General features: G+C 34.4%; 5 protein-coding genes across 7 annotated transcripts in view; 2 read left to right on the top strand and 3 right to left on the bottom strand.

Moving 5' to 3' along the window:
* The window catches only part of LOC122400914 (ADP-ribosylation factor-like protein 4C), a 71,850-nt gene extending 69,591 nt beyond the window's left edge, over positions 1–2,259 (bottom strand). Inside the window, exon 1 of the mRNA XM_043402667.1 lies at positions 2,199–2,259. The gene's annotated coding sequence lies outside the window, so the exon portion shown is untranslated. The remainder of the gene's footprint in view (positions 1–2,198) is intronic.
* A 188-nt stretch (positions 2,260–2,447) lies between these two features.
* LOC122400806 (28 kDa heat- and acid-stable phosphoprotein) lies at positions 2,448–3,928 on the top strand. The gene is made up of 5 exons (XM_043402474.1): positions 2,448–2,646; positions 2,787–2,884; positions 3,209–3,328; positions 3,396–3,526; positions 3,601–3,928. Exons 1-5 carry the CDS (start codon positions 2,637–2,639, stop codon positions 3,824–3,826), a joined length of 585 nt encoding a protein of 194 aa, XP_043258409.1. The 5' UTR covers positions 2,448–2,636; the 3' UTR covers positions 3,827–3,928.
* Positions 3,929–4,306: 378 nt separating this feature from the next.
* On the top strand, positions 4,307–6,894 carry LOC122400805 (lysophospholipid acyltransferase 7). Its single transcript, XM_043402473.1, has 6 exons — positions 4,307–4,556; positions 5,220–5,491; positions 5,567–5,718; positions 5,791–5,999; positions 6,063–6,384; positions 6,456–6,894. The coding sequence occupies exons 1-6, from the start codon at positions 4,345–4,347 to the stop codon at positions 6,648–6,650; spliced, it is 1,362 nt and encodes a 453-aa protein (XP_043258408.1). The 5' UTR covers positions 4,307–4,344; the 3' UTR covers positions 6,651–6,894.
* Positions 6,895–7,089: 195 nt separating this feature from the next.
* Positions 7,090–10,955, bottom strand: LOC122400807 (serine/arginine-rich splicing factor 2). 2 transcript variants are annotated; one of them, XR_006259392.1, is made up of 5 exons: positions 10,662–10,955; positions 10,314–10,457; positions 10,037–10,234; positions 9,859–9,948; positions 7,090–8,041 (listed from the first exon to the last, which is right to left on the bottom strand). XR_006259392.1 is itself a non-coding variant. In XM_043402475.1 (4 exons), exons 1-4 carry the CDS (start codon positions 10,841–10,843, stop codon positions 9,942–9,944), a joined length of 531 nt encoding a protein of 176 aa, XP_043258410.1. In that variant the 5' UTR covers positions 10,844–10,955; the 3' UTR covers positions 8,049–9,941. The 2 variants fall into 2 exon arrangements, 1 of the variants encoding a protein (XP_043258410.1); XM_043402475.1 differs by lacking the exon at positions 7,090–8,041 and having other exon boundaries at positions 8,049–9,948.
* A 637-nt stretch (positions 10,956–11,592) lies between these two features.
* Positions 11,593–25,212, bottom strand: LOC122400779 (transcription factor stalky-like). Of its 2 annotated transcripts, XM_043402429.1 has the most exons (8): positions 24,915–25,212; positions 23,703–23,858; positions 22,535–22,986; positions 21,972–22,218; positions 20,902–21,087; positions 20,570–20,819; positions 20,250–20,449; positions 11,593–20,174 (listed from the first exon to the last, which is right to left on the bottom strand). In XM_043402429.1, exons 1-8 carry the CDS (start codon positions 25,050–25,052, stop codon positions 20,040–20,042), a joined length of 1,764 nt encoding a protein of 587 aa, XP_043258364.1. In that variant the 5' UTR covers positions 25,053–25,212; the 3' UTR covers positions 11,593–20,039. The 2 variants fall into 2 exon arrangements, with proteins under 2 accessions (XP_043258364.1, XP_043258367.1); XM_043402432.1 differs by lacking the exon at positions 23,703–23,858.
* Positions 25,213–27,026: the final 1,814 nt, after the last annotated feature.

The raw sequence follows: 27,026 nt of genomic DNA, 5'->3' as shown, positions 1-27,026 counted from the left end.
ACGTAAAACTGTGATTGCTCTCGACTAACGTTCGATACAGAGTGACGTTCCTGCAGTCAAAGTCGACCCTTCCTTATTCCTATCTTATAATAATGATCTAAACAAAACGCACGTTCGAGACGCAGTCTCTAAAACGTATTTCAGCTTAAACCTAAACACGACGAATTAAATTTTATATAAAAAAAATTATATAAACTTTTTCTCTATCTTCTCTAGAAAAGAAAACATTAAATGAAATCTTATACATTACATGCTTACTTAAATCGCATTGAAAACGAATACCACAAATGTTTTAGAATAATGTGCAAAATGTGATTGCGATTTTCGCTAAGACAAATTGAAAACTCGTTTCTAACAAGGAAAAGTTGGAATGGTACCAGGTTTTGGGTTAGGTTTTACTTTGAGATATTATTAAAGTTATTACAGGTACTTATTTTCAGAAATAGAACTATCTTCACTACTAACCAGCGTGGCGTAAGTGATGAGGTCTTTGCCTGCAAGTTCCGAACTTCTTCTTCTCTGCTGGTTCGAACCCTGCTTGAACTTTTTTTTTTTATTTTTTCAATCATACTTTAATCGTACACTAAATATGACATTATATTTTTGTCTGACCTTCGAATATTTTTTTTTAAAGTTAAATTTAACCGATTACATTTAACATATGTTATTTTCAATGTACGAAGTACATGAATCTGGATGGTACTTTTCGTAAAAACAGTGAAAACATAACAATTTCAAGCACCACCTACATCTAATGAAAGTTCTGTTTTCACAGAAATAACAAAATTTTGTATCTAACTCTGATGGAAAGGCCGCTTCATTTACATTGATAAAATGTGAACGATTTTCGGATAGTCGTACCTTGTAGCTCGTACTTTTTACCTTATACTTCAGGTAAAAAGGGATATAGCTGGGAAAAACAGTTTTATGACATTACCTGCTAACTTATGTTACTGTTCTACAATGAAACGCTATGTTTTGTACCTTTAAAAATATTCGACTATGTCCTTTTAAAATTTAAGATACAACCCATACTTTGTATTAAACTGGCAAACGGGATCACTTTTCCTTTGTTTCTAGTTAGTTCTATTTAGTTTGTCATAACAAATTGATACGGTTTATCTCAAAACAATCGAGGAAAATCATTATTAATTAATTTCTGCAATTATTAATTCTACTGTTTTGTTTATGTTATAAAAGTAAGAACTCTTCTTATTGAAAAATACCACAGCGTGCACAATACTGGTAAAGAGTGGAATCTCATTTTAATTTATTAATTTTCAATCTTAAAGTATTTTGATTTTGAAAAATCGTATTAATAATATATGTACATATGTACGCTCATACATGGGACTAATAAAAAAAATTTCTTTTTTTTCAATAATTAAAATATGATCAGGAGGTCTTAAAACGTGTATTTCCGTAAAATAAATTTTACAAAATTTTTTTTTCATTATGGGTACTTTGCTTATGTGCGCCTACATAGGTCGGAAAGTAAAAATGCCTGGGCAGTCGAGAATCTCGGCTCGAGAATCCAAATCGTATGCCGTTGACGGGAGGTCGGATTTCAGTTGTTTAGAGCGAGAAGGCAAATGTGAGCCTTTCTCTCTCGACTCCCACGAGGCGATCCGAAATTACTTCGGGCAGCTTCGGAGAATCGAGAAAGAGGGCATGCGTCAGTTTGCCTTTGTCGACTTTCCGAAACTCCACGAGCTCACGTACGCGTATCTGGCATGTGTGCGTGTGCACCCGACGGTGCTTTTCTGGCATCTCTGATGCGAAGTGAATTATGTAACAGGTGTCTGTTATTGCTCCTTGAAATATGCATATGTATATGTAAAATTTTGTTATCAAAATTCATAAATCTTAAATCGAAATCCAGTAAATCGTGACAGACTACTTATTTTGTCATTGATAAGTGCAATGCTCGTCTCCAAGCTGGAAGCAATCATTTTGAACAACATACACATATATGTAATTATTACAGTTATCTAGAGTAATAGATACAACAATTTTCTGCATTAATGTACGTGAAAGAATCTCTTGAAGGAAGTATTTGGGCATATATTATTACAGGAAAAATGTGTTTGTTTTACGGTCTTCGATTCATACGTAAAGTTTTCCGGTTTAACCCGGGAACCCCCTGTATATTAGCGGAAATGAAAAAATGATACAGTAAATACAGGTTGATAACTCACCTTCGGATCAGTTCGGATTCTCTTCTCGATTTTCTTATTTAACGAACGTGTACGATTATCACACATCTACAATCACGATTATCTACAGTCCCAAATGCGATCGCGTTTACTTCGGGCAGCTTCGGAGAATCGAGAAAGAAGGCGAGTGTCAGTTTGCCTTTGTCGACTCTCCGAAACTCAACGAGCTCACGTACGCGTGATCTGGCATAGTGTGAGAAAGTCGAATGAGGTGTCCTCGGTGCACCCGGGGCTCCGTTGCTCCGTCTGGCATCTCTGAATCTGGCCACACTGGCTTGTAGTTGACGTTGAAATCAGCAGCAGGGCAGTGTTGATCTGACATCAAACGAATTTGTTCTTTCGTAGTAAAAAAAAGACCATACTCGTCTCAAATTTCTGTAAAATATTATTTAGACTGCTGCAAGCCTTCGCTCCAAAAAAATGCCGCGCGGTAAGCGCATAAATTATTACAGTTTTCGTTTAAAAAAGATATTCTACCTTGTCCCCACCACATTTTATCGAATGGAAAACGCAATTTCGTACTTTGTGACCTCAAAGAACGAATCTAGATCAAATGCAATTTTCTTGCAGGTAAATTTGTCGGTCACAAAGGCCGGAATCGCCACTTTACTAATCCTGAGGAGTTGGAGGAGCAGCGACGTCAGGAGGAAATAAAATTCCATATGAGAGTCAGTATTTTTAGGTTAATCGACAGTACGACAGCTTAGATATTATTGTTAAGTACGTAAGGTCGAACTGTCATTTGATGGAACACAATACTATATGTTGGTGCATATTTCATTTGCAAGATCAAGCAGAACCTTAAAAATTTGTTAAAGTCCAAAGCAATTCTAGAGGCCTAAAATGATCTATTCTGCCTCCTTCCTCTCGCGTTTGCCCTTTTGAAAATATTGCATAAATGTTATATTACTTAAGAAGCTGGTAAATGAAGATTCATTAATACGGACTGAATGCTTCTTATCTAAAAGTTATAATGAAATTGTTCTTTTTAGAAATGTAAAGGTGACGATGCAAACTCCAGCGACGAAAGTGGCGAAGAACCTAAAAGTCCTTATCTTAGTGCTTCAGAAACTGATAGTGAAAGTGATTCAGAATCAGAATCTAAAGCAGAGGTAATACGGTAGATAGAAATTTCTAATAATTAAGAAACAGTGATTTTTATATTTGATATATTTACAGGGAAAGGCAAAAGGTGTAGAAAACTTAATTCAAGTTGAAAATCCAAATAGAGTACAAAAGAAAACAAAAAAATTATCAGAATTAAATAAGACTATAGCCTTGAAAAAACCAGAATTATCTCGAAGAGAACGGTAATAGCAATAGATAAAATTAAATGTTTCAGCAAACCTGTATATTTTAAAATTAATGAGTTTGTCTTTTGTAGAGAGCAATTAGAAAAGCAGAGAGCGTATGCTAATTATCAGAAACTACATGCTGCAGGTAAAACCGATGAAGCTCGCGCAGATCTAGCACGATTAGCCATAATTAAACAACAACGAGAAGAGGCGGCGAAAAAACGGGAAGTTGAAAAGAAGCAGAAGGAACTTGCTCAACAGAAGAAAACGGAGCTTACGCAAAAAGCACTCGGCAAAAAATCCTATGACGTTTAAATTCGAGTCAATTACAAATATTTTGTCACTGCTTCTATTACATTAACATTGCAAGCAGTTCAAACTCTACTTTCATATTGATACTATTTGACTAAATCAATTCACGCAATTTATAATATGCGTTTGATTAAGATGTCTTTGTTTGTATAAATACAATTATTATAGTAATTGAAGTAAAGCTAGTTTTATCTTACTTCCCACCACTTATCCCACAATCCATTTTTCGTTCTTATATCTACGAACGAATAAAAATCAATAATATAGTTTATTTTATCTACAATCTAAAATAAATGTAATAATTAGATTGAAAATATTTCTAGAAATTACATTTTAATAAACGCGCGTAAAAATGCGAATCAATGCGACAGAATAAATTTTAACAAGTTAATAATGAGCGATATACTGCAAAGTACAAAGGTCCTTTAGACTACCTATAGCGTTTCTTTATGCAGAGTGAAATACAATACAGTAAGGGAGACAGCAGGAGACAGTCGAGCTTCTGCAGTTAAGCCAACACGATGTTCTGGGCGGATGTCATTTATGTTGGAATACTTTTATTCTGCGTATTTGTCGGTCATTTGTACAGAAAAATCGAGTGTATCAACGTGAAACAATGGATGTGCACAATCATGGGTTTCATTCTGGCTACAATCGTTTCTGGACGTCATGTAATTCACCCTATAATCTGTACTCTGATTAATACGATTATCATAACCAAGCTCTCGTCAAAGTACGATATTTCGATAACTTATTTTATTTTATAAATGTAACATACGATTATTTTTTATAACTCTTCTAATATATTTTTTATCCTGTTAATAGAGTGTTGTAACATTATATAAAAATTGTGCTAATTTTGTGTAGAATGTTTTTGCATGACTAGAAATATTAATAATTGCTATTTGTTTGATATGTATTTTTCCGTTTGATACTGATCTTATCACAGTATACAATAATAAAAGTAAGTTTCATTATGTGTTTGACTAAAATTATAGAAATATATTTCAGAGCTTTTTTGACAGAAATTTGTCTGAAAGCATAGAATTAATAACAGTAGCAATTTCAACATCAAAGGATTATCAATATCTTGATGATACTCGAATGTGTTAATGTCAAAGTTCAAGTTCTTAGACACTGCTGCATTGGTTATTCAAATCATGATATTTGTCCTTATTAATGACTTCATATACATATACATAGACCAAATATAAATTTCAATTGTTATTATTAAAGAATATTAAAAGGCATCTTTTGACAAATTATATTTTATTTTGACATATTGTTATGTTTAAAAAAAAAAATTTATTTAAAAGCTCTTAAATATTATTTTTCATATCTTTTCTCCTAAATGAGAACTTCATTAATACTAAATTTTAATAATTTTTATTTACAGGAAATGTCACCTGGCTAGCTTTACATTTTCATTCGTTTATTTACTATTTATATTTCGATTAGGAGATTATGTTGGTTTACCAACATCGCCATCTCACACGAATCTTGTTCTCATGATATTAACATTAAAATTATCTGGATTAGCTTTTGAAATAAATTCAGCTACTAATCCCCCAACTAATGATCCAGAAGGATTGAATTCTGAAGCAATAAAAAATGTTGGATTTTTGGATGTATTCCACTATGGTTTTAGCTACATGGGAATCTTAACTGGTAATTCTGATACTATAGTTAACTCTAATCAAGCTGATTCTTCAATTACATTAAATATAATATTTTTTCTTTTAGGCCCATATTATCGATACAGAACATATTGGGATCATTTGCATAGACCATTTTCCAAATATGTGGATCCATGGCCTCTTACATTGTATAAACTTAAACAAATTGCATGTTATGTTGTATTATATCTCGTGTTAAGTGAATTATACCCTACCAGAGTAATATCGTTACTTTGTTAATACTAAAAATAGATACAATTAGTAATTTTAAAGTTTTCTTTTAAATTTCAGTATGTTCTGACAGAGGACTTTGCAGAGCGGGCCTTCTTGTACAGATACTTTTATATGTATCCCACTTTTCTTACCTTTAAATTAAGAATGTACATTGGTATGGCTCTTGCTGAATGTGCTTGCCAAATGGCTGGACTCGGAGCGTATCCTGTAGAAAGCAAACCAGCAATAGGATTAGGACCACGAGATTATAAAACTATTGAAACTTTGTAAGTACATTCTTTTTTTATTATTTAAATCCGAAACAAAAACTAATCAATCAAACTCTATAGATCTACTGTGCCAGACAAATTGAAAGATAAAGAATTCAACTTCGATACCGTATATAATATGAACGTTTGGAAGTTAGAAAAATGTCATTCCACAAGGACAGCTATGAAATCATGGAATGCATGTATCCAATATTGGATGGGTGTTTATGTATATAAAAGGTTTCCATATAAAAGTTTACGAACTCTTGCCACTTTTACACTCTCTGCTGCCTGGCACGGTTGGTCAGCTGGTTATTATATCTGCATTTGTCAAATTCCTATATTCTTGTTGAGCGAGGATATAGGTATGAAATTTTATCAACAGAGCGAAGAAAATAGCTTGGTAAGTACCACTTCCTGTATTTATTTAAAATTCTCGACTACAATTTCGATTCATTTAACATTTATTTTCAGGCTAAGAAAGGATGGCAGTTGCTTTTATGGTATGAGAAAACAACCTGTATGGCATACTTGGGAGTACCATTCTTGTTGCTAGATTTTGGAGAATCATTACATTATTACAAAAGCGTATACTTTGCTGGACATGGTGTAGCAATCGCACTTTACATAATTTTCCGCTTTTTGAAAGCGAAAACCCATATAGAATAAGGATAAGAACAAATAATCTGCTACGTTAGTGTTTAAAGCTGCATGCACATATTTTTAATTAAACGAATTAATTCCAAATCTCTCGAAATAGGTTAGGGTATTTTTTGTTAAATATTGAATTTTTACGAATTATAGTAACATTTATCAATATGTCAATACTACAATTAGATTGTTAAGAAACGTACGTATGACACATTGTACACTATGGTTGAACTAGTCAATATGATAATGAAAATATTCTTATTACTTCCATAGACGCTATTTAGAAAACGTAAAGAAAATGCTCTTGGATATTAAGAGGGTTTCTATTCTTCCATTTATAACAATGAGTAAATCAAAAATAATAAAAAATTCCATTTGTTTTAGTATGGTAGTCTTTATTGATCGTATCCTCCATCTGTCTACAATGATTCATTCCTTTGCTTTAAAAAAAGAAATTAATCGTCTGTATACTCCAACACCACATTACCTCTAAAATACTTACTCTATCGACGTTTGCTGATACCTGGAAAAAGAAACACAGGAAAAACGAAAGGATTCCATCCCCCACCCTCACTCAACTTTCCCAATTATATACAAAGTGGCGGCAAGTGTTTCAAGCGATGATCAATCAAATTTAGATTTTCATAGACGCGAACGAAAACTATTTACGCCGGAAAAGGTACTTTGTTTCGCGGAGATCTTGAAACAGTTGTATTATAAAATTATTCGTCCCAAAATTATTAAGATTAATAACAAAAGGTAAATAAAATCTTATGGAATTGAATTGATATCGTCTGTAGCCTCATCAGCAATTATTGTATCTCCGAAACAACAAATTTAACAATTTCAAATGAAAATAAGAAGTAAATTTGAACCACGAGACGGTAGTCTCAAATAATTACCAAGATATTTAGTAATTAAGTAATTAAAGAGCCGACTTTAACCTCGTACAACTTACGAATTGACCTACATAGATGGGAGCAAAGTACACGCTCGTCTCTAATGAACGCCATTGCTGGAAGTGATCGTCAAGTAACACGCGAAGTAACTGGTAGACGTAACAGTTGAAATGTGAGTTGTTGCTCGCGAGGTCTGGTGATGCTCACGTGCTACCTGCAAACCGGACGGTGGCCGAGACCAGCAACCGCGTGGCTTTGGTTGTGCTCTCTGCTTATTTCTCTGCATTCGACCGTACCCTCTGCAATTTTCTGCACGCCGACCCCCCAGAGAGACAGCTTTCGCTCACACTTTCTCTCTTTTTCTCGCCCTGATCGACTCGCGAACCTGCTTTCACCAGACCACCAACCGCTCGCTACTGCAAACTGCTTACAGCCCTGCTACTCGGTTTACTGCTTACTCTCAGCTACCCCATCATCGGCTACACTCGCCACGCCACTCCTTTCCACCGCCTGTGGCACCATAAAATTACAACTTAGTTACAACGAATAAGCGTGTCATATCCGTGTGTGAGGATTTTGATAACATTTTTTTTTTTTTCTTTTGTTCGAAGATATTGACGTTCGCGACCGATTGTGCATAAATGAAAATATGCTAATATTAAACCATACTCTAATAATCTTAACTTTTTTTTTTATTGAAATCTAATACCTAAACGAACTAATAAATTAATTCCTAAAGCATTTATTCTATGCAGAATCGAATTTTATTAAATTTAATAGAGTTATTAATATTCAATTTAGAAATACGGCGGAAATTTCGAGTAGTATTATTCTAGCAATTAAGGTGTGGAATATTTCTTAATCGAAGCATATGCAACTATAATCAGGTCTTCACTAAAAATTTGTTAACAGAGTGTTGAGTTACTGTTATTATTTTTCTGATCACAATATTACTTGTGAATATTACAATGTTTTTATTCTCAATAGGTGGAGTACTTCAAAATTCATAAATATACTACATAAATATTGAAAAATTTGAAAAGATTATAGATATTAAACATTTGGATATACGGAACATAGATCTCTATGAAAGTTAAAAAGACAGATAAGTAATATTTACACGTTTTACATTATACCAAATTACTATTTGAAGATTAATGAAATTTTACTTAAACTCAAATAATCGACTATCATGCAAAACGAGTTTTAGCAAATAAATTTAGAGATAGCACGACTGGCCGGACTGCCTACAGTTATATACTTAGTATTTAATCACTGTCTAAAACTATGCGAACAGTTCCGTCTTCTGCATTTTATTACACTTTATTATAAATGGCAAACTTACATAAATAAATCTGTATACTATTACAGAAACGCAGAACTTATTTCTATAATTCGTATGTGTCACGATTTTCAACTTTTCTTTTTGGTTTATTAAGATCGGCAGAGTTTTAGTTGTAAATAATAGAAAATCAGCGAATTATTGAAATTTAAAAATGAATTCAAAAATTTGTACAGAAGTCGGACTCAATCGACCGCACACGTTTTACATTACCTGCTAATTATACCATTACACATCAACACCCTGATGTATTTCCAGGAATATCTAATCCACCTTGCTTGGTTCGAACAATTTCATAATGGGCATTTTATGGAAATAGGTGCTTCCCTGCTGTTACTTATATATGCCATATGGCGTAAAATAGTTATAACAAGATCGAAGAAATGGAAAAGATGGAAGAAAGGAAGAAACTTCTATCATTTATAACCGACTTAAACCGACGAGTACTAGAAGTTGTGCACACTATACTTCAACGTAAAAAAAAACCTTGTTACGATCAAACTAATAATAATTTTTTTCTTTATTCATCAAGTGTAAATTCAAATGTTTTCTGCTCTAGTTTCAAAGTTTAATATTCTACTTGTTCGTTCAGAGCAGAAACAAACATCAAATATATAGTGCTAGTGCACATTCTAAAACTCTTATTAAGGATATAATGAACTTAAATTCAATGATCAGAAGATGCTGTTTTAGTTGTTACAACAGCTGCATTGTTTGTGAAAAACAGAATACATTTACTTTCTTCTGATCAAAGTAAACATTTACTTGTGACAATGTCACTTAACGAAGTAAGAATAATTATGAAAACTTGCAAACGAGAATCTTCATGAGTTTGTTAAAACTCATGGTCTAGATACATTACATTAAAATTAGTTTGGGTTCTTTTTCAACCCAAAGAAGTGCGTCGTCATAATTAATATGTAAGTGATAGAAGAAATGTGAACGTGCGACAGTGTTGCTCTAGGTATAGAGGGTAATAGAATACCTTTTCGTTCTCAAGAAACGATAATTCTGCACTCGCGGCACGTGCATCTGTTCACAGTCGTACTCGCATATGGTTCAGTTACTTCAGTCCCTGTATAAACAAAGATACCATAAAGTGAATATTTATTCAAAATTGCAACAGAAATATATTATTCTGTAATTACATTTAAAAGATATACCTTGATTTAGAACGACTGTCTTTTTGTCTGTCTGGAGACTTGCTGCGAGAACGAGACTTTCCACGCGAGCTCTTACTATCAGAACGTGAGCGGCTGCGACTACGACTGTAGGATCGCCTACGATCTCTATCGCGACTCCTAGATCTACTACGTGATCTGGAACGCGACCGTCTGCGATCTCTGCTTCTGCTGCGTGATCTATGAAAACAATTTGTGATAAATTTACAGTTTTTAAAGATTTACAAAAACTAAGCAAGATACTTGTATAATAAATTACCTTCCACGACGTCGGCTACTACGATTTCGATGTGGAGAAGTTGGTCGACCATATCGTGCCATTTGCACTCGAAGTTCCCTGCCATCCAACAATCTTCCATCCATTGCGTCTAACGCATCTTCTGCGTCTCGTTTATCGTAAAATCTGAAAATTCGCAAAAATGAGATTTTGTTTCTTTTTTCACTATATATAAATAAATAATATACGCGACGAACACACGCAACATTTGTTGGTATCAGCCAGTTGAAGTGTATCTACTCAAACAGCGTGATGACGTCATGCTTACATATTGTGCTTCGTAAAATTTACCATCAACAAATACGAAGAAAAATTTGATTTTTTATTTACCTGACAAATGCAAATCCGCGACTTTCTCGAGTAAAACGATCCCTGGGTATGTAAATGTCGCCGACTTCGCCACATCTTTCGAACACGCGTCTTAGATCTTCGGGCGTCGTTCTGTAGGTCAGATTGTCCACCTTCAGGGACACCATCCCGTCGATCCGAGGTGGTGGCCTGCCGTAACTCATGCCTTTTTAATTGTTGAGCACTTCCAGAAATGTAAAATTAACACTCAAATCGGAAATATTAATTTCAGATTAAATGGCACGCGTCCACTCACGTCAAAGACAAGATGGCGAGTGACGGAAGAACGAACTACGCGCAATATGGTGGGAAATGACGTAAATAAAGTTTCCTACTACATGATTCAAATTTCTTTCAATGCGAACCGATGAAACTTATCTGTGAAAGAAATTGTTCTCCTAAATTCATTTGAATAAAGTTTGTTTAGATAGAAAACTACTACTTATCTTCTTAGATGCATTACAATAATCAAACGTAATGTAAACGTTAATTTTCCCAACGAATATACTCCATTATACCATAATTAATATTTCTTCCGCTAAGTTTGCTATGATGTTATTAATAAGAATTAAATTTATAAATTTATACGCGGATCTATAGAAGAATCAATATATTATAAAAGTAAAAAGATTACTTTTTTTACGAACACATTTATCTTTATTTTATATAAAACATAAAATGACTTACGTTGTTTGTTTCCGCTCAATTTCAAATTTTAATTCACGAGAAAGAAGCGAATCAAAGAATAACTATCTACGCTACGTTTGTTTTGTTTACTAGACAAGGGAAATAGGAGTATCTTTTTTTGTAACTCGATAAAGCAATTTTCTAAATTGAATTGCATTACACAAAAAATAATGTACCATGGTACATAATTTCATAAACAGACAAGATCTTCTTTTTTTTTTCGTTTCTGAGTAAATTTTTATATAAAAAAATTAAATTTATACAATATTCGCTGTTAATGGTAATAAACATTAATCGTAACGAATCGTTAACGCATTATTTTTTATTTAAGTTTCAATGAAGCTGCATCTGTAGTATCACAACAATGCCCTTGCAATTAGATGCTCCCCAAAAAATAATCTGTCAACATCGCTTAAAAATCCTCGGACTTCCGATACATACTACAGCTTCGATCGTTTTATTACACGTTATAAAAACGAATCGGTACCAACCGTAAGAAAGGGCAAACGTAATTGTTGTACATTTTGGTCCTTTGCCCGCTGATCGCCTGTGTCTGTTGCGTCGACATGTTCGCGCGAAAAATTGAAACAACATCTCGCGGTTTTCGTCTCGCAAACTGAAAATTGATCGTCGAAAATCAAAGGCAAACGCGTCAACAAACACAGTTCCGCGCAATACTCTTTGACTTAGCTAGGCGGTAGGCGCAAAATAAGAGACGTCGAGTGATCACAATTCTCTCTCTCTTTTCTTTTTTTTTACAATTTTTTTTTTTTACTTTTCATTCGAAATATTCGTCAACGAACCGCCGCTGCTGGCCTCTACGCGTAACGTGTCGTCTCGGAAATAGTAGAGAAAAAGTTATCTCAAAATAATTTCCAACAAATCACATAGGAGCCCAATAAATAGCTTAAAATGTCTAACAGGCTTTCCGCTTATCGTTACAATACAAAAAGAGATTTAAAGTTAGTCTGAATTAGGAAAGATAGAGTCGGACAAATAGGATAGAATGAGAGAGACACGTTAGAAATTAAAATAACATCCGATGGTTTCAAGTTAGACTCGTAAGTTAATCGAAGTTAGGTACACCTGTCATGGGAGGTTCTGTATAATGTGCTTCGATATTTATAAATTAAAACGTCTCAACGATTCCGTGTGCAGGACCCACGGTTCGTTACAGCACGATATTAAAATATGTATTTATACAGGGTGTTTCATAACATGTTCTATTTACTTCAGTAACGAACAGATGATATAAAAATAATGAAAAAAAAACACCATATAAACATGTGCTCTATTTGACATTGTTCCCGAATTAGAACCATTTTTGTACTCCACTGATTCTTAGTTACAAATGAAACTAGTATAACTGATCCTACTAAATTATTTATATACAATGTTCAATAATTGCTTGTTGTTCTTAACGAAGAATTAATAAATCAATCTTACGTCAATTTTTTGAGTAATCAGTTACATGAGATATTGAAAGAAGTTCCATTAGATGTATATTATATGTAGTTTATACATGACAGTACACTGATACGTTTCAGTCGAGTAACCAGTTCTTAAATGAACGATTTCTAATAAATAGATGGATTGTGCAGGATTTATGGCCTGACTTGTTCGTTCCTAAGATTTAATCACAATGTATTTCTATTTTCCGGGTCACTTGAAACATTTATTTACTCAATGTCTATTACCAGCATTGAAATACTTGAAGTTTTTTTAAAGATTAAGAAACTTTATAAAATGACGACTACAAGCTTGTATCGAAGCTGGAGGTGGATATTTCAAGCATTTCTTATGAAGATAAGCAGCTATATATTACCGAGGCACAAAGTAACTATAATTTAGAAACAAACAGTATGCTTATATGAACTTTTTTCATTATTTTGATGTCTTCGTCCATCACTGAATTAAGTAAATGTTATGAAGCACACTACATATTCGTGTGTGTATATATGTATGTACAGAGAGTCTTGTAATTCAGAATGGAATAAAAAAGAAGAGAGGCGACCTCTGGCTCAAAAACAAGTCGTAAATATAGAACAAAACTGATTCGTACGAGGCTTTATTTTCAAACTTGAACCGTCGAATCTTTAGAGAATGGTGATTTGTACTGAAGCAAGAGTCGAGAATCTTCAAAGCCGATTTATTTGAAAACGAAACCTTGCGCGGAAAAATTTTATTCTACGTTCTTGATTTATTTTTGTACGGGAGATCGTTTTCTCTCCGATTGTATTAGAGATTACGGACAGACTGTATAAAACACACGGACGAAGTAAACTCAGCAGGTCGATCGCACGGGGTAAACATTATCATTATTTATGAGGGAAAAACAAGTCTGACATTTGAATACTTGAGACCGAACTTGGACGACGCGACGTCTCTTGGTTTATCCGTGGGCGCGGGACGTCGCCCCGTTCAAGCCACCGCTTACACTATTTACTATTCAACAATTCAAAATACTTATAATGATATACACAACCTTGAATAATCTCAACAGCTGCTGGCCTTAGCTCGAACTAACTTATGTCATAGATCGTGGATACAAAAGTAATTTTTTATTTCCCGCTATTGCTAATGACGCGTTTTCCGTGCCATCAGCATTAAGTTTAGCTTCTGGCCAACCATAGCTCCGCAACGCTCTACGAACTTTCGCATTATTACAATCTTCCGCGCTATAATATTCCTCTTTGTTGCTTCTAGTTTTTCACTTTTTTTTTTTTTGTATTTTTTTTCGTTTGCTTGCTTGGTTTTTTTCACGGTTGTATACAAAATATTGTAATCAGGGCACTCACAATCATCAGACACATGCGTTCTTTTTTCTTTTTTTTCGTTCATTCGGAACGGAATGGTCCACTGGTACGCTATTATCGTATTCCCGTTTCTCGTTCCTCTTTAAAAAAAAAAAAAAAACAAGAGAAAAAAACGCATCGTTACCACTGCTTTACTTAATTCTCTCAGATTTCACCGTACGGTATAACCATTCCGCCTCGCATTTAATTTATCCATTAATATTACGCTCGATATAAAAATAATACTCAGTCGATTAGTACAAATTTAATACTCAGTGTAGAACCGGGGAAGGGGTCTTGGCGTTTTCGGTTTGCGTGTTCTGCACAATGCGCGTTCACGCGTATACCTCTTCTGCGTTATTGTTCCATTTTCTGTTACTTATGAGTTACGTTACATACATTGTGACTTAGGAGTCCCGCTGGAGGAACCCGGGTGTGAAATCAGAACGCCCATGGGTCAAGCAGACGGACGGAACAGTGCTGCGAGTTGGGTTACATTAAAATCACCAACGAACGTTTCACCAACAATGTAGATGGTTAATGCCAATTAATTTCATCGATACCGACTATCACGAACATAAATAACGACTAACAACGCATCTGTTATGTGAAAGATGTTACATTAGAACTCTATTCATCGTATTGTGTCAACAATGAGTCTTTTTGTTTGAGACAAAAACAGATTTTACCGTAATAAATCATTTGGTAAACCTTACGTTTAGGGGAAGCAGCTGTGATGACCTTGACCTTGACATATGTTGTCAAGGTCACATTCTTGAGTAACATCCAAGAGGTTTTAGTTGTCGCTCGTTTTTTATGCTGCGTATACGTATACTCAATGTGACCTTGACGTTCACACAGTTTATGAAGGTTACACTTTTGAGCATCCCACAGAAAGTTATAGCTACCTCTCGTTTTTTATTAAAAAGTTATTAGTTCTATGAGCCCTGCAGAGCATAAAATAAAACATCCCCCACGAGTTAAACAGTATCATATTAAATTCGTTTCGCTGACCGGGGGGGTTTTCCAGACCTCTTCTTAAAACTATACTAACTAATACCAACACGCATTTTTAATAAAATATACTTTAATATAATCGTTTTATTTAAATAAATATGTTATCTTGTAAATTGTGTTCATCTTTATATGCTAATAATTTTTTAATAAAAAACGAGCGACGGCTAAAACCTCTTGGATGTTACTCAGGAAGGTGACCTTGACAACGTATGCCAAGGTCAAGGTCATCGGAGCTGCCTCCCCTAAACGTAAGGTTTACCAATCATTTGAATGAATAAACTTCGATAGCACGCGATCATTAAAAATAAGAAGAAAAAGTTCACATGAACGTAAGTTCGTAATCCTAGTTTACAGGAATTCGAGACGATCGTAATAAATCGGTAGAATGAAGATTTTTTTACGAAACGAATGCATGAATGTATCATTGAAAATACATTACGACAAATACGGCGTCGGTGATTTTAATGCAACCCCGCGAGTTACTCTCTCGACGAGCAGGGCGTCGACGATGGCCCTCCTTTATCGTTTCGCAAAAACCCCTTCTCTTTGTCGTGTACAATTATGCGTCGTTTTCATTTTGTTTTCTTCTTCTCGTCCTCGAGGCTTTCGTATACATTTGTTCATTATTGTACGAGATACTTCGTAGTCACGGTCGCTTTACAAAAAGACAAGCTCTCGTGCTATTACCGCGCAGTGGCGAAGCACCTCGAGTCGTTACGATCTATTTCCAACCCACCGGCTCCGCGTTACAGCATCGCCGAGTTTCTAACAATTAAGTTCGCGTCTGCGATTCAACTGTCGATCATCGTGTAGAAAATCAGATTTTTCATGTCAGCGAAACCGTAGAGGTATGCAAATCTTAGAGACACGCTTATCAAGCCAATGGGTTGCAAGCAGAACTTTACAATCTTGTTGGATCGAATCGTAACAGCGAACGACTCGGTGGAATTGTTCACGCGTTAATAGCGGTTAGTCGTGTACACGCACGTTGTACACACTATTATTATTAACATTATTATTGTTGTTGTTATTATTAGTAGTATTACTTGAACATTTGTATTCAACTAAATCGCCAGGTGAAGGCACCTAAAGCATTGACCGTCCGCATCTCGTACAGCATATGTCGAGTGTCTCTGGAGGAAATGACCATATGCGCGCAGTGCCTGATCATACGAACTTATTACTTGTAAAAAAAAAAGAAAGAAAGAAAGAAAGAAAGAGAGAAAAAAAGAGTGAAACTCGTATATAAAGTACAATGTAGAAACAATAAATTAAGCCAGTCGTTGCCAAATGTCTTACGCAAACGTCGGTGCAAAAAACAGTGAATACAATAAATTATAGTTTAAATAATATTCAGGGATGATCGCTTATGTAAAAATAGACGTACAAAAACAAGGAAGGGATTTGGGGTGGGGTATAAGGTAAGGGAACGGAGAAGATAACTAAATAATTTAATAATTAAGTAAGACAAATCTCGCCGTCGGGGATCATTTTAAGTAGTGTTGGTTAAAACTTCTTAACAGCTAAAGTCAAACGCGTAGAATACTGATACATAAAAAAAATCTATAAGAAGCCTCAGCTTTTTTTTTTACCATTGTTAAAAACGAGCCATTCGAGTGGCGACCTTGCAACTAAATCTTACTTTGAAAAAAGGACATATTATCATTATAGTTTAATCAACTGATATTCCATAATATAATAGCAATATTCGACTCCTCGTTTCTAATAATTATAAAAAATATCGTCTAGTTTTCAGAATTAGTAGAGAGCTCAAACCTATATTCTACTTACGCGCCTACGTTGGTAATAATAATAAAAAAAAATATATATATATATAAGAATAATAATAGTTATGTTTCTATGTTGTTTAATATACTACTACGAGCCAATGTATAATTGAAAGAAAAAAAAATGCCTAACGAATTAACTGCCCATTTCTTTTTCTTCTTCTATCGATGTTATTCATAAATTAATTCATTCTCTTCGCGTATGGTACACTTAAAATGGTATGCTACACAATGTTTTGTCAACATAATTTAAAACTGGCGATCTAGGACTGACAAAGTATCAAATCCTACGTACTTTAATACCTGTTTACTTTCAGTTTCATTCCCTGTTAAGGAGATGTTAAGCTTAAAAACGGTAAGTATCTTTTAAATAAGTGTCACACTTAACGCAGGAAAACGTTTGCAAATTAAATTTCGTTTCTCACCAATTATTATAAACTAAAAAACTTTATAAATTATTTTTTGTAACTGGCTAAATCGTTTAATTTATAATAATAAACAAGATGCAGGATGTTTGAAAAGCAGATGTAAAAAGACTGAAATAAATATCCTTTTTTTTGTTAAACTCTTCCTGTAGCGAAAGCAAGTAAGACACAAAGATTGTGTTTTTCAAGACTTATTTAAAAGATGACACTCTTCGATCTACTTGTGAAACAAGAAATATATTGAATACGTACTAAATGGAAGAATCATTTCGACGCATGAGAGAAGTTTAGCGACCTCTAATTCGGATCGCACTAGTAAGAAATCTCATCATCGCTTATGTCTCTTCCTCCAATACTCGTGTTATTAATATTGGGATACCACATTCACAGTGTGTTTCTCGTTTAGAAATTAAGTTCCAGTAGATTTGAAATACATTGCGTATATTATTATTCCTTAAATACATTATATACATACTATTCCCCATTAATTGAAACTAGAACATTACACAATGTAAATCATTTAAACCAATCATTGATTTTCATATATACAATGTATATAAAAACTGACCTTTAAGTTTAAAAAAGATGAACGAACAAAAAAAGAAACTGCACTGATTTGTGGTATCGATTGAACTCGTATAATAATATATAACATATATACATATACGAGTGCGTTTATAAGGCTCCTTTGATAATGACTAACACTAAGTTGCTCCACAAATTACTGTAAGCAAATTTAAAAGCTCTACAAAGCAGCTGACCAAGAGATATCACTGATAAGAAGACACACAAGAAGGGGAAAAATGAAGGAGAAATGTGTAAATATTGTGCATGACGTGAAAGAGAAAGATAAAACATTAATTTTTATCGTATGCCCTTAACTATACTCTATGTTACATAGACTAAATCTATTTTTGGCAAAGTTGTTTAGGTATACAATGTTAGATATAACGATACATGAGTAGATGCACTGGCCATCGTATTATGTGCTATTTAGGTTTGCTTACTACCTGTTTATTAACACAAGATCTGTACATTCTGGAAAAAAATAGATCAGTGATAGCCCTTAGGGAAATAATGGGTTAATCAATGACGGAAATCGAAAGTTTGATCCTATTATGCTCGATAACAAGCAATTCTATTTATCATCATCGAGATATCGATTCCTGTTTTATAATACGAACAAAATAAGACTAACACGACATACAATAACACAAGAGTTAAGGAAGAAATTTTTGAAAAGATTGCGAGGTTTATGGATGCCTACAGTAGCTGTGGAGCAATAAAATTTGTTACTTTTAACATCCGGCATACAAGTGAATGTTATCTAAGTATTACTTCCTGAAATTCTTGTATGTTTGTTAATTGTCGTCGAGAGAGCATGTCAACGAGTATTGTATGACGACAATCTATCCTACGTACCATCGCGTTTCTTATTGCTTTCGGAGTCTTAGCTTACATGGTGGTGCGCTGCTTTGCCTATTAAGTACAAATTATTGATGACTGCGTCAACAGTCGAGAAGCCTTCCGATACATAATGGGAAAGGGGGAGATAATACGTAAAAGGTAGAAACAGTATTAAATGTGTTTACACCGGCAGTCTCGTGCTCATGTAAAAAAAGTACCTACATCGTCTAAATTAAGATTTTATCTGTAAGTAAATTATCTGCACTTACTATGCAAGATAAGAGCTAACAAGGAAGAGGAAAATGATAAATCGTTGAAAGGCCACTAGAATATGATGATACTGGCATAAACGTAATTTGACGAAGCTCAAATTACTGAGTACGTATCGGGTATTTTAGTAAACATTTGTCACATCATGCAACCGTTTTCTGTTCTGTTAGTTTTTCTGATTATTCTTTTCCTTCTTAACCCGAGAAACATTTACGTTCCTTATTAAAGCCGATTAAAAAATACATGTTTTTTGCTCACTAGTTGAGTTCAGCCGAGTCGTTTTTAGCTTAATATTACGCAAGACAACGAGAGTATTATGATTGTTACGTCACTGACAGCTAAAAGCCCGTGGAACAAAACGGTGAAATTTTGTTCGTCAATATCTTTTAGTGACTAATCCTTTTTTTTTCTTATTTTACTTCTAAACTTTCCCGAACAGTAAATCTAGCACCGTTCTAGACACTTTCACTGGTGACGGATTTCCTTACGTCACTAAGAAAACAGACAACGACCACCATTTTTTCGACGCGAAAATACGTGCGACACCGAAAGAACAATTTGCGCGTGTATGTACAACGATCGCCCGTCGCTCTCTAGCTGCAAGCGTAGAAAATTTTGTATAAAAATATTCTTCGTATTCATGTATATATATGTACATAATTTGAATAACCACGTAATTAATACTGCGTATTTAATATCATCGTTCCTTCGTGCGCTCTGCACCACGGGCTTGGTAGCTCACGGGAAATATATCCCAATATTCTACCACCTCAAATTCTCGAGACCGTGAAAGAGAGAAAAGAGAGAACAGAGAGCTGATAAGGGGTATTCATGGACGAGAACTGGTGGCAAAAAGGAGAAGGAGAACAATCTCGTCTTCTACGCCCTGTGTATCACTGGACAGACTACCCTGTCTAGAGATTCTTTGTTATATATACCTAGCGAAGTCGTTCTGAAGCTGGCCAAAGTGTTTCAGTGTGTCTCTTCGGATAATGACGTCGCAACTAGATTCAGCGGCACATCCGAAACATTCTCTTCATCTCCCTCTTCTGTTTCTTCTGCCTCCGCAGATAAATGACACTGTTCTCGTCCTTCTGCTTTTACATGCTGCCACAAAAATGACATTAGATAGACAATTCTATACTCCATCGATCATAGGCCATTGAATCGTTTGATACTTACGTGCATCATGTAACTAGGTAAAGGAAGGGAATAATTAAGTTGAGCGGCGGGGGGTGGTGGATGGGCACCAGATAAACGCGGTGGCGTTAACGCAGCCATCATTAAATGGGGCTGGATTTGTCGTCGTAGGGCCGCTAACATGTCTGCACTTTCTGCATCCATTTGTTCTGATTGCGGTGCCAAAATTGTATCTCCTTTTTCTGAAAAGTATAATAAAGACAGGTAACAAATATCATTACTATTATTATTATAATACACATTCTATATATAAGATATAAATCACAATATATATAAGATATAAAAACAACTGTAATTCTTACTTCTATGCCTCGTTGGTTTTTCGCCTTTCGGTCTACGTCTACGCGTGTGTATCGTATCCCTTCGCATGGTAACTGGACGATTTACTCCATGCAGTTTGTAATAAAGTCCACAAGCGTTACAAACCATTTCCCCTTTCATATTTCTTCTCCAAATAGTTGTGGTCATAGTACCGCAATTTGTGCAGGACATGTCAACCTTTTTTGCCATATTACCACTGTGTTGATCAAATTGTTGTTTTTGATCCTCTACCTACGAATGACAACAGTAAACATAATATATTTAAATTAAACATGGTGTTTCGTGATCGCGATTTTTATATCGACAAACATACCTTAACTTTCATTTTGTTGGTCCATGCTGTAAAATCTTGTGCTTGTTCTTCATTAGGTTCATGTTGGTAATTAACAATATCTGGACTCATAGGAGCTTTACTGGGATAACTTTGTTTTCTACGACCCTTGGTTTCTTTTCGTCCAATACTGGCGGGGCTAGATGGATTGCTATCCATGGAAGTACCCTAAGTACAATAAAAAAAAACATTTATTTATTATTACATAAATTAAATATATATTATAATTATTTAAATGTGAATTTCTAGTCGACTAAACTCAACTACAAATGCGGAACATTTGTAGTTTGAAATTCGGTCGATACAGGTACTTTTCCAAGGATTTGGAAAAGTTGCAGTAATTCCTTACAGGTACTTCTTATCAGGACAAAAAGCCAATAGAATAGAAAGTGACACAAAGGATACTACCAGCCCTGTTTCTTATTATAGACAAAATTGAAGAATTCCTTGCGCGGAACAAAGCACGTTTTAAAATCTATAGAAACCAAACTTATCTGAACATCTGTTAACAGTGGGTCGACATGGTGGGCTTTGCGCTTATGGCCTATCACAAAGAACTTCTCAGTTATCTATTATCTACAAGGCCTACCACGTTTCTTACCTGCAAGCAGATGGGACCTGAATAGTCCCAAAGGGATCCCTTGACACCCAAGGGTCACCTGATCTGTCTTCTTTTCTATACCTGCAGATCTCTTCTGGTATTTGCATTGAATAAACTGCAAGGACTTCCCATGGAAAAACTTTATTTGCACGAAGATCAGGATCAAAAGGAAATGAACATAAACGAAAGCAAAGATTTCCCGTTTTTTCATAAGTCGTAAAATTTTGCCTGAACTTATAACTTCGAAAGAAAGTCAGATTTTATTTCTATTTACATGTACTAAGATTTAAAATTACATTAATATCAATTTATTATTTTTATTTTAAAAATATATTTGGAAAGGCCAAGAGGGATATACAGCATTCTTGAATTTTTTTTAAAACACCCACAACCATAAACATTGACACAATATAAAAATTTAATTATATATAATACTGTAATTTATACAAACCTTATTTTCTATACACGAGACATTAGTACGATTGCCGAGAATAGAACAGTCGGGTATGGTACGTTCGATTGTTGTCCCTTGAGTGTCCCTGTAAAACCTAATTTGTGGCGATACTTTGTCAGAATCGACAGCAGTAATACCAATTTGTCTATTGTTGATTAAAGAACGAAGAAGATTAGTTGCCTCCCCAGTAAATCCATTATTGAGTTTGTCACCATTTGTCCTTGTAATCTCCAAACTCCTGTTGCTATATGAAAAGTAAAACAAAAGATGTGTTGCTCAAATACTACATAGATGTAGTAATACAATGATGGAAAAGTATATATACTATGGTAAACAGTTTTGTAGTTAATCAAATATTTCATTTAATACCATAATGTGTTAAGCATACAAAAGCATGTTTGAATGTTTGGACTGTAAGATTAGTTAAGTTTGTATTTACTAAATAAATAAGAACGCTCAACACTGATATATTATTTCTTTACACTCTTATTAACTTTACACGATACAAAATATTTTTGCAAACGCACACTATAGAAAGAATTTAAAAATGTATTACTTACTTTGCTAATGCTTGCCACAGTTTTGTTGTTTCCTGATCGATATTTGTATCTGAGCAATTGCTCTCTGGTGTGTCCATTCTATTCACTGGACTGTGATTAGGGGTACTTGGTTTCGATTCTTCATAATTTGTTTCCACTTTCATTCTCTTGTTAATGGTCATATCATAACCATTTTCTTCCCCTTCTGTATCCTGCTCATCCCGATCTTCTATTTCTAATCTGTCTGGATCGGAACTGTTTGAATACGTGTCATCCTCTGGTTCACACTTAACGTTGTCATGCTCAGGCATGTCATTGGTGCGTAATTCCAAATGATGCGTTTGCGTCTGAGGTATAATGTTTTGATTAATGCTGGCCGGAGAGTTAGGCTCCTCATTGAACAATGTTTTGTTCAATTGGAGAAATGACTGTAGTGGGCTTAAACCTGCTACTTTGGCAGTGGAGAAAGACTTCTGAAACAAAACAAATCAATATTGTTTTTCTAATATTTGCTAGTACTTTATAGTTTATATTTTCATCAAACTAGTACAATCAATGCGAGTGAAAACAATAAAGTATTCTGTAATGTAAACAACAAAACACAATTTTATCGTACAATTAAATGATTTAACAATAATAAGTAAATCCAGAGAAATACATTCGCATTTAATTTTTAACAAAATACACATAAACACATGTTTATTGATTTCACACAAGGTTTCATCTAACACAAACACTTAAAGATAACATCTTGACATTTGTACCTTGCACCTGTTCAGAACTAACTTGCAAGAAAATAATTAGCCATGTAAAATTTTTTCTACAAGACAATCAGAATCAAACTGATAAGGTTAAAGTTGACTGCATCAAAGGAAACCTTGAAATGTCTTATATAATTAGTGTCATATCAGGGTACAGAAGCAAATGAATGGTATCTTACACGTATTACAAATGTGTTTGGAATATATGGTATACAGATGTGCTGAAGCATTCTTATCTACAATCAGACATTGCACATTCACAATTGCATCATTACTTGGAATCAAATGGCTACTACTACCGTTGGTATATTAGTCTAATTTTTATTTTTGAATTAACAAATGATACGTCTATATCATCTAATGACTCCTCTTAACAAACATTGCAATATATTTTCATTGTTTGCATGCAAAAACTACTTAACAAATACCTGATCATCGTGTGATGATAACTGCTTGGCATAATCCAGGTACTGTTTGAGTATGACATCAGATTTGTGTGACACTTCACGAAAATTGTGCAGTACATCCAATTTGTACACGCATCGGTGACAAATAATTGGTGGCAAAGAATCCCCATCTTTTACCTGAATAAATTGCAATAGCTAGATTGATTTTACAATCAACCTAAATATTCTTGTATCTCTATTTCAAAGGTCTTACATTGCTACAACTTAAATAATTCTACTACTTATTATGTTACTAACACTAATGACAATAATGTTTTTATAATAAATTTAATTCAATTTATTCTTTCATTTACATGTAGCAAGCTTATTTTTAGAATTCAAACTAAACAAAAACTGATGATATAAAAATAAAGTGAAGTTTTAAATGTATATAATATATATAGTAGAATGTATAATATAAACATTGTTTATATGATAAACAATTACGTTTGTTTATCGATCGTTTAGTCATAACTTATAATATTTTAACAATTCTCCAGATTCATTTAAAACGATAAATAATAATTTCTCAACTTTAAGGCCAACAAAATACGAACATGCGTAATTCGGTATAGTTCCTACGCAGATTTATAGTAAAGACAGCAGTGCCGAATAGGAAGTATTTTTGTTTAAAGTAGGTTGGACGGAAGCAGAGCTTTCCTCCAGAAGAGCAGATTGAACTGTGTACAAGAAGAAATCATGAAACACGCAGGGAGAAGAATAATAACACGCAGAGAGCAGAGTGAAATGTGACAGCGACTCGTGGAATCCGCGTGTGAAACCTGATAACAGGCCGACTAAATAAGGAGCTGCTCCCCTCTCCATGAGTTCTGCACAAGCGAGGAGCAGAGCTTATCACTGCCATTTTAAATGCCCCCGTGAGTAGTCGGCTTATCTCGCGGACACATCTCTTGCCAAACTTTCTCCCGTGGCACGCGCACACACACACACACCACACACACACGCACACACTTACACATACACATACACATACGCACCCTTGAGAGACAGCAAGAGAAACAGAGACGATGACCAACGTAGACGAAGGCAGACTGGGTAAGACGAAGCAAGAGACATAGGAGTACGCGTGAGAGAGAGGGAGACACATTACTGGTGCGAGAACCACAGATGGTCGCGTCTGATTTATCATCGTTACGGCACGAGGACCCGGTGAAAACTCTGAACAAGACTCACCGTAATCGAGAGGCACGTCAGTATCTTGTCGGCGAAGTTCCGCTGGGCGCCCTCCTCCTTGAATATGGACAATTTGACACCGTCCGACGATAAACAAAGGCGACACAGCTCGTAAAACTTGGGCGGTACATCGAACATAATTGTGAGCTCCGGCTACGTTGCGCCCTACGTAAAGCGCGAGTCATCAAGAGGTAGACTCTTTCCTTGGCCGACGTACTATCTTTCTCCACTGCCACTACGCGTTTAGCGACGAGGAAGGGTACGCGATCACTTATCACAGTCACCGCCGCGGCTCATTGTCAGCGGCACAGTACACACAGTCATACAGTTACGATTCTACATAGAGGGGAGGCTCCAAAGGAGCCAAGGTTCTTTGGGTTCGTTTTGCGATCACTGCCGCTAGGAGGGGCTGACGATCGGAGTCGGACAAATTTTAATTCAAATTGAACAAGAAACATTAAACCACTCGAAGTAATACTTCAATCTTTTATTTACAATAATGTTATTTGATATTGATTGAAATATCGATTTATTTAAAATAAGCTCTTTCGAGTAGTGGAAATGTTTCGTTTATTTTATTTTTTTGAAATACCGATATGAAAATAATAGTAGAACAATTACGGTTAATATGTCTTATTTTCCTCAACGTAACGATGAATGAACTTATCTTTATCTTATACCTTGGCAATGGAAATTGTCTAGCAACGTAAAATATACGATAAGAATTCTAGTCGAGCGAGAGTTTAATGTAAACATCTCAAATGTTTAAAATAGTGCTTTATTTTCAACGCTTTGAAAATAGAAATCCTGTTTTATTTAAAATAATTTATTAAAAATAAATAAATACGAACGTGAGTAAGTACTTGAACGTAAGTATGTATGTATTTGAAATACTATTTCACCGGAATGTTTAATAATGTCAGATCAAGCATCGCGCCATCTTAATTCTGCCATTTTTATGAATCGTCTGATTTTCTTGTTACACTTGTTATGTAATTAAACTTGCGAAAAGTGCGAAATGTTATCAGAATCTGCAAATACACGGTTAAAATGAAGAAGTTTCTCAGTCATATCGTGAATTTGATTATTTAGATTTGTTATGATCTTTAATAATACTTTAGATTTTCTAATGAAAACCGATATGAGTTCCAGTTTTCTAATTACAGTTGTTTAACTTATTTATATTCACGTAATAGATACGCCTTTCTCGTGTCTATGCATCTCGTAAAACATAACTGTACTTTATTGCTAAGGCGGCAAAGTAAAATCTCTTAAATGCATTTTTTAAATATCAATCATCTTATTGTATACAAAATTTTGAAAACTGTTCTGAATCGATCGATTATAATGTAATATGATATACATATATTATAAGTAAAGAATTTTACAGCTAAATCAATAATACTGAATTAAAATGATATTCTGACACCATTGTAAATACTATGAAAACTATTAAGAATATACTTAACAATTCTTTGGTCCAGTGTCATGCATTGATCAGAGATCAGCAAGTGAATCGATAGAAGAAACAGGTTTCTTATCACGCGTCATTTTACTAGGAATTTCATTACATCGAATAAGTAGCCCAACCCATAAATAAATCAGGCAAACGGGGGGAATGACTAACGCAAGATTACGCGACCCATCGGCCACTTTCGGCCCACGCTATTTTATCACGCGTTTAATCCGATCTTCGTACATATAAGGTTATGATACTACAATCTATAATTTGGCTAGGAGCATTATCAAAGTATCCGACACTCTTCTCCTTGAGATATGCTGTTGAGCACTAAAATCTATATGGGCATATACGTTTTTATTTGTATCCAATCTCAAATTTAAGGGATGAAACAGCCCTTCGAAAATTATTTTATCAACAAAAATTTCAAATATCTTGCAGATAAAATATATTATAGTGGAAACATGTATTATAAAGCGAACGCTTATTAAAATTATTTACTTTAAAATAACGATCATTACTAAAATAACGTACCTTATCGCAAGTTATAGTTATATAAAACCTTATATAATTATTATGTAATACTACTACATATATACAAAGAATTTAAGATAACGTATCTTATCACAGGTTATAATTACAAAAACCTTATA

This window comes from Colletes gigas, unplaced genomic scaffold (genome assembly GCF_013123115.1).
Source record: "Colletes gigas isolate AHSC1104 unplaced genomic scaffold, ASM1312311v1 Colletes_gigas_Sc00020, whole genome shotgun sequence".
Lineage (NCBI taxonomy): Eukaryota > Metazoa > Arthropoda > Insecta > Hymenoptera > Colletidae > Colletes > Colletes gigas.
Note: the sequence above shows the minus strand (reverse complement) of the source record. Positions and strands in the feature narration are given on the sequence as shown.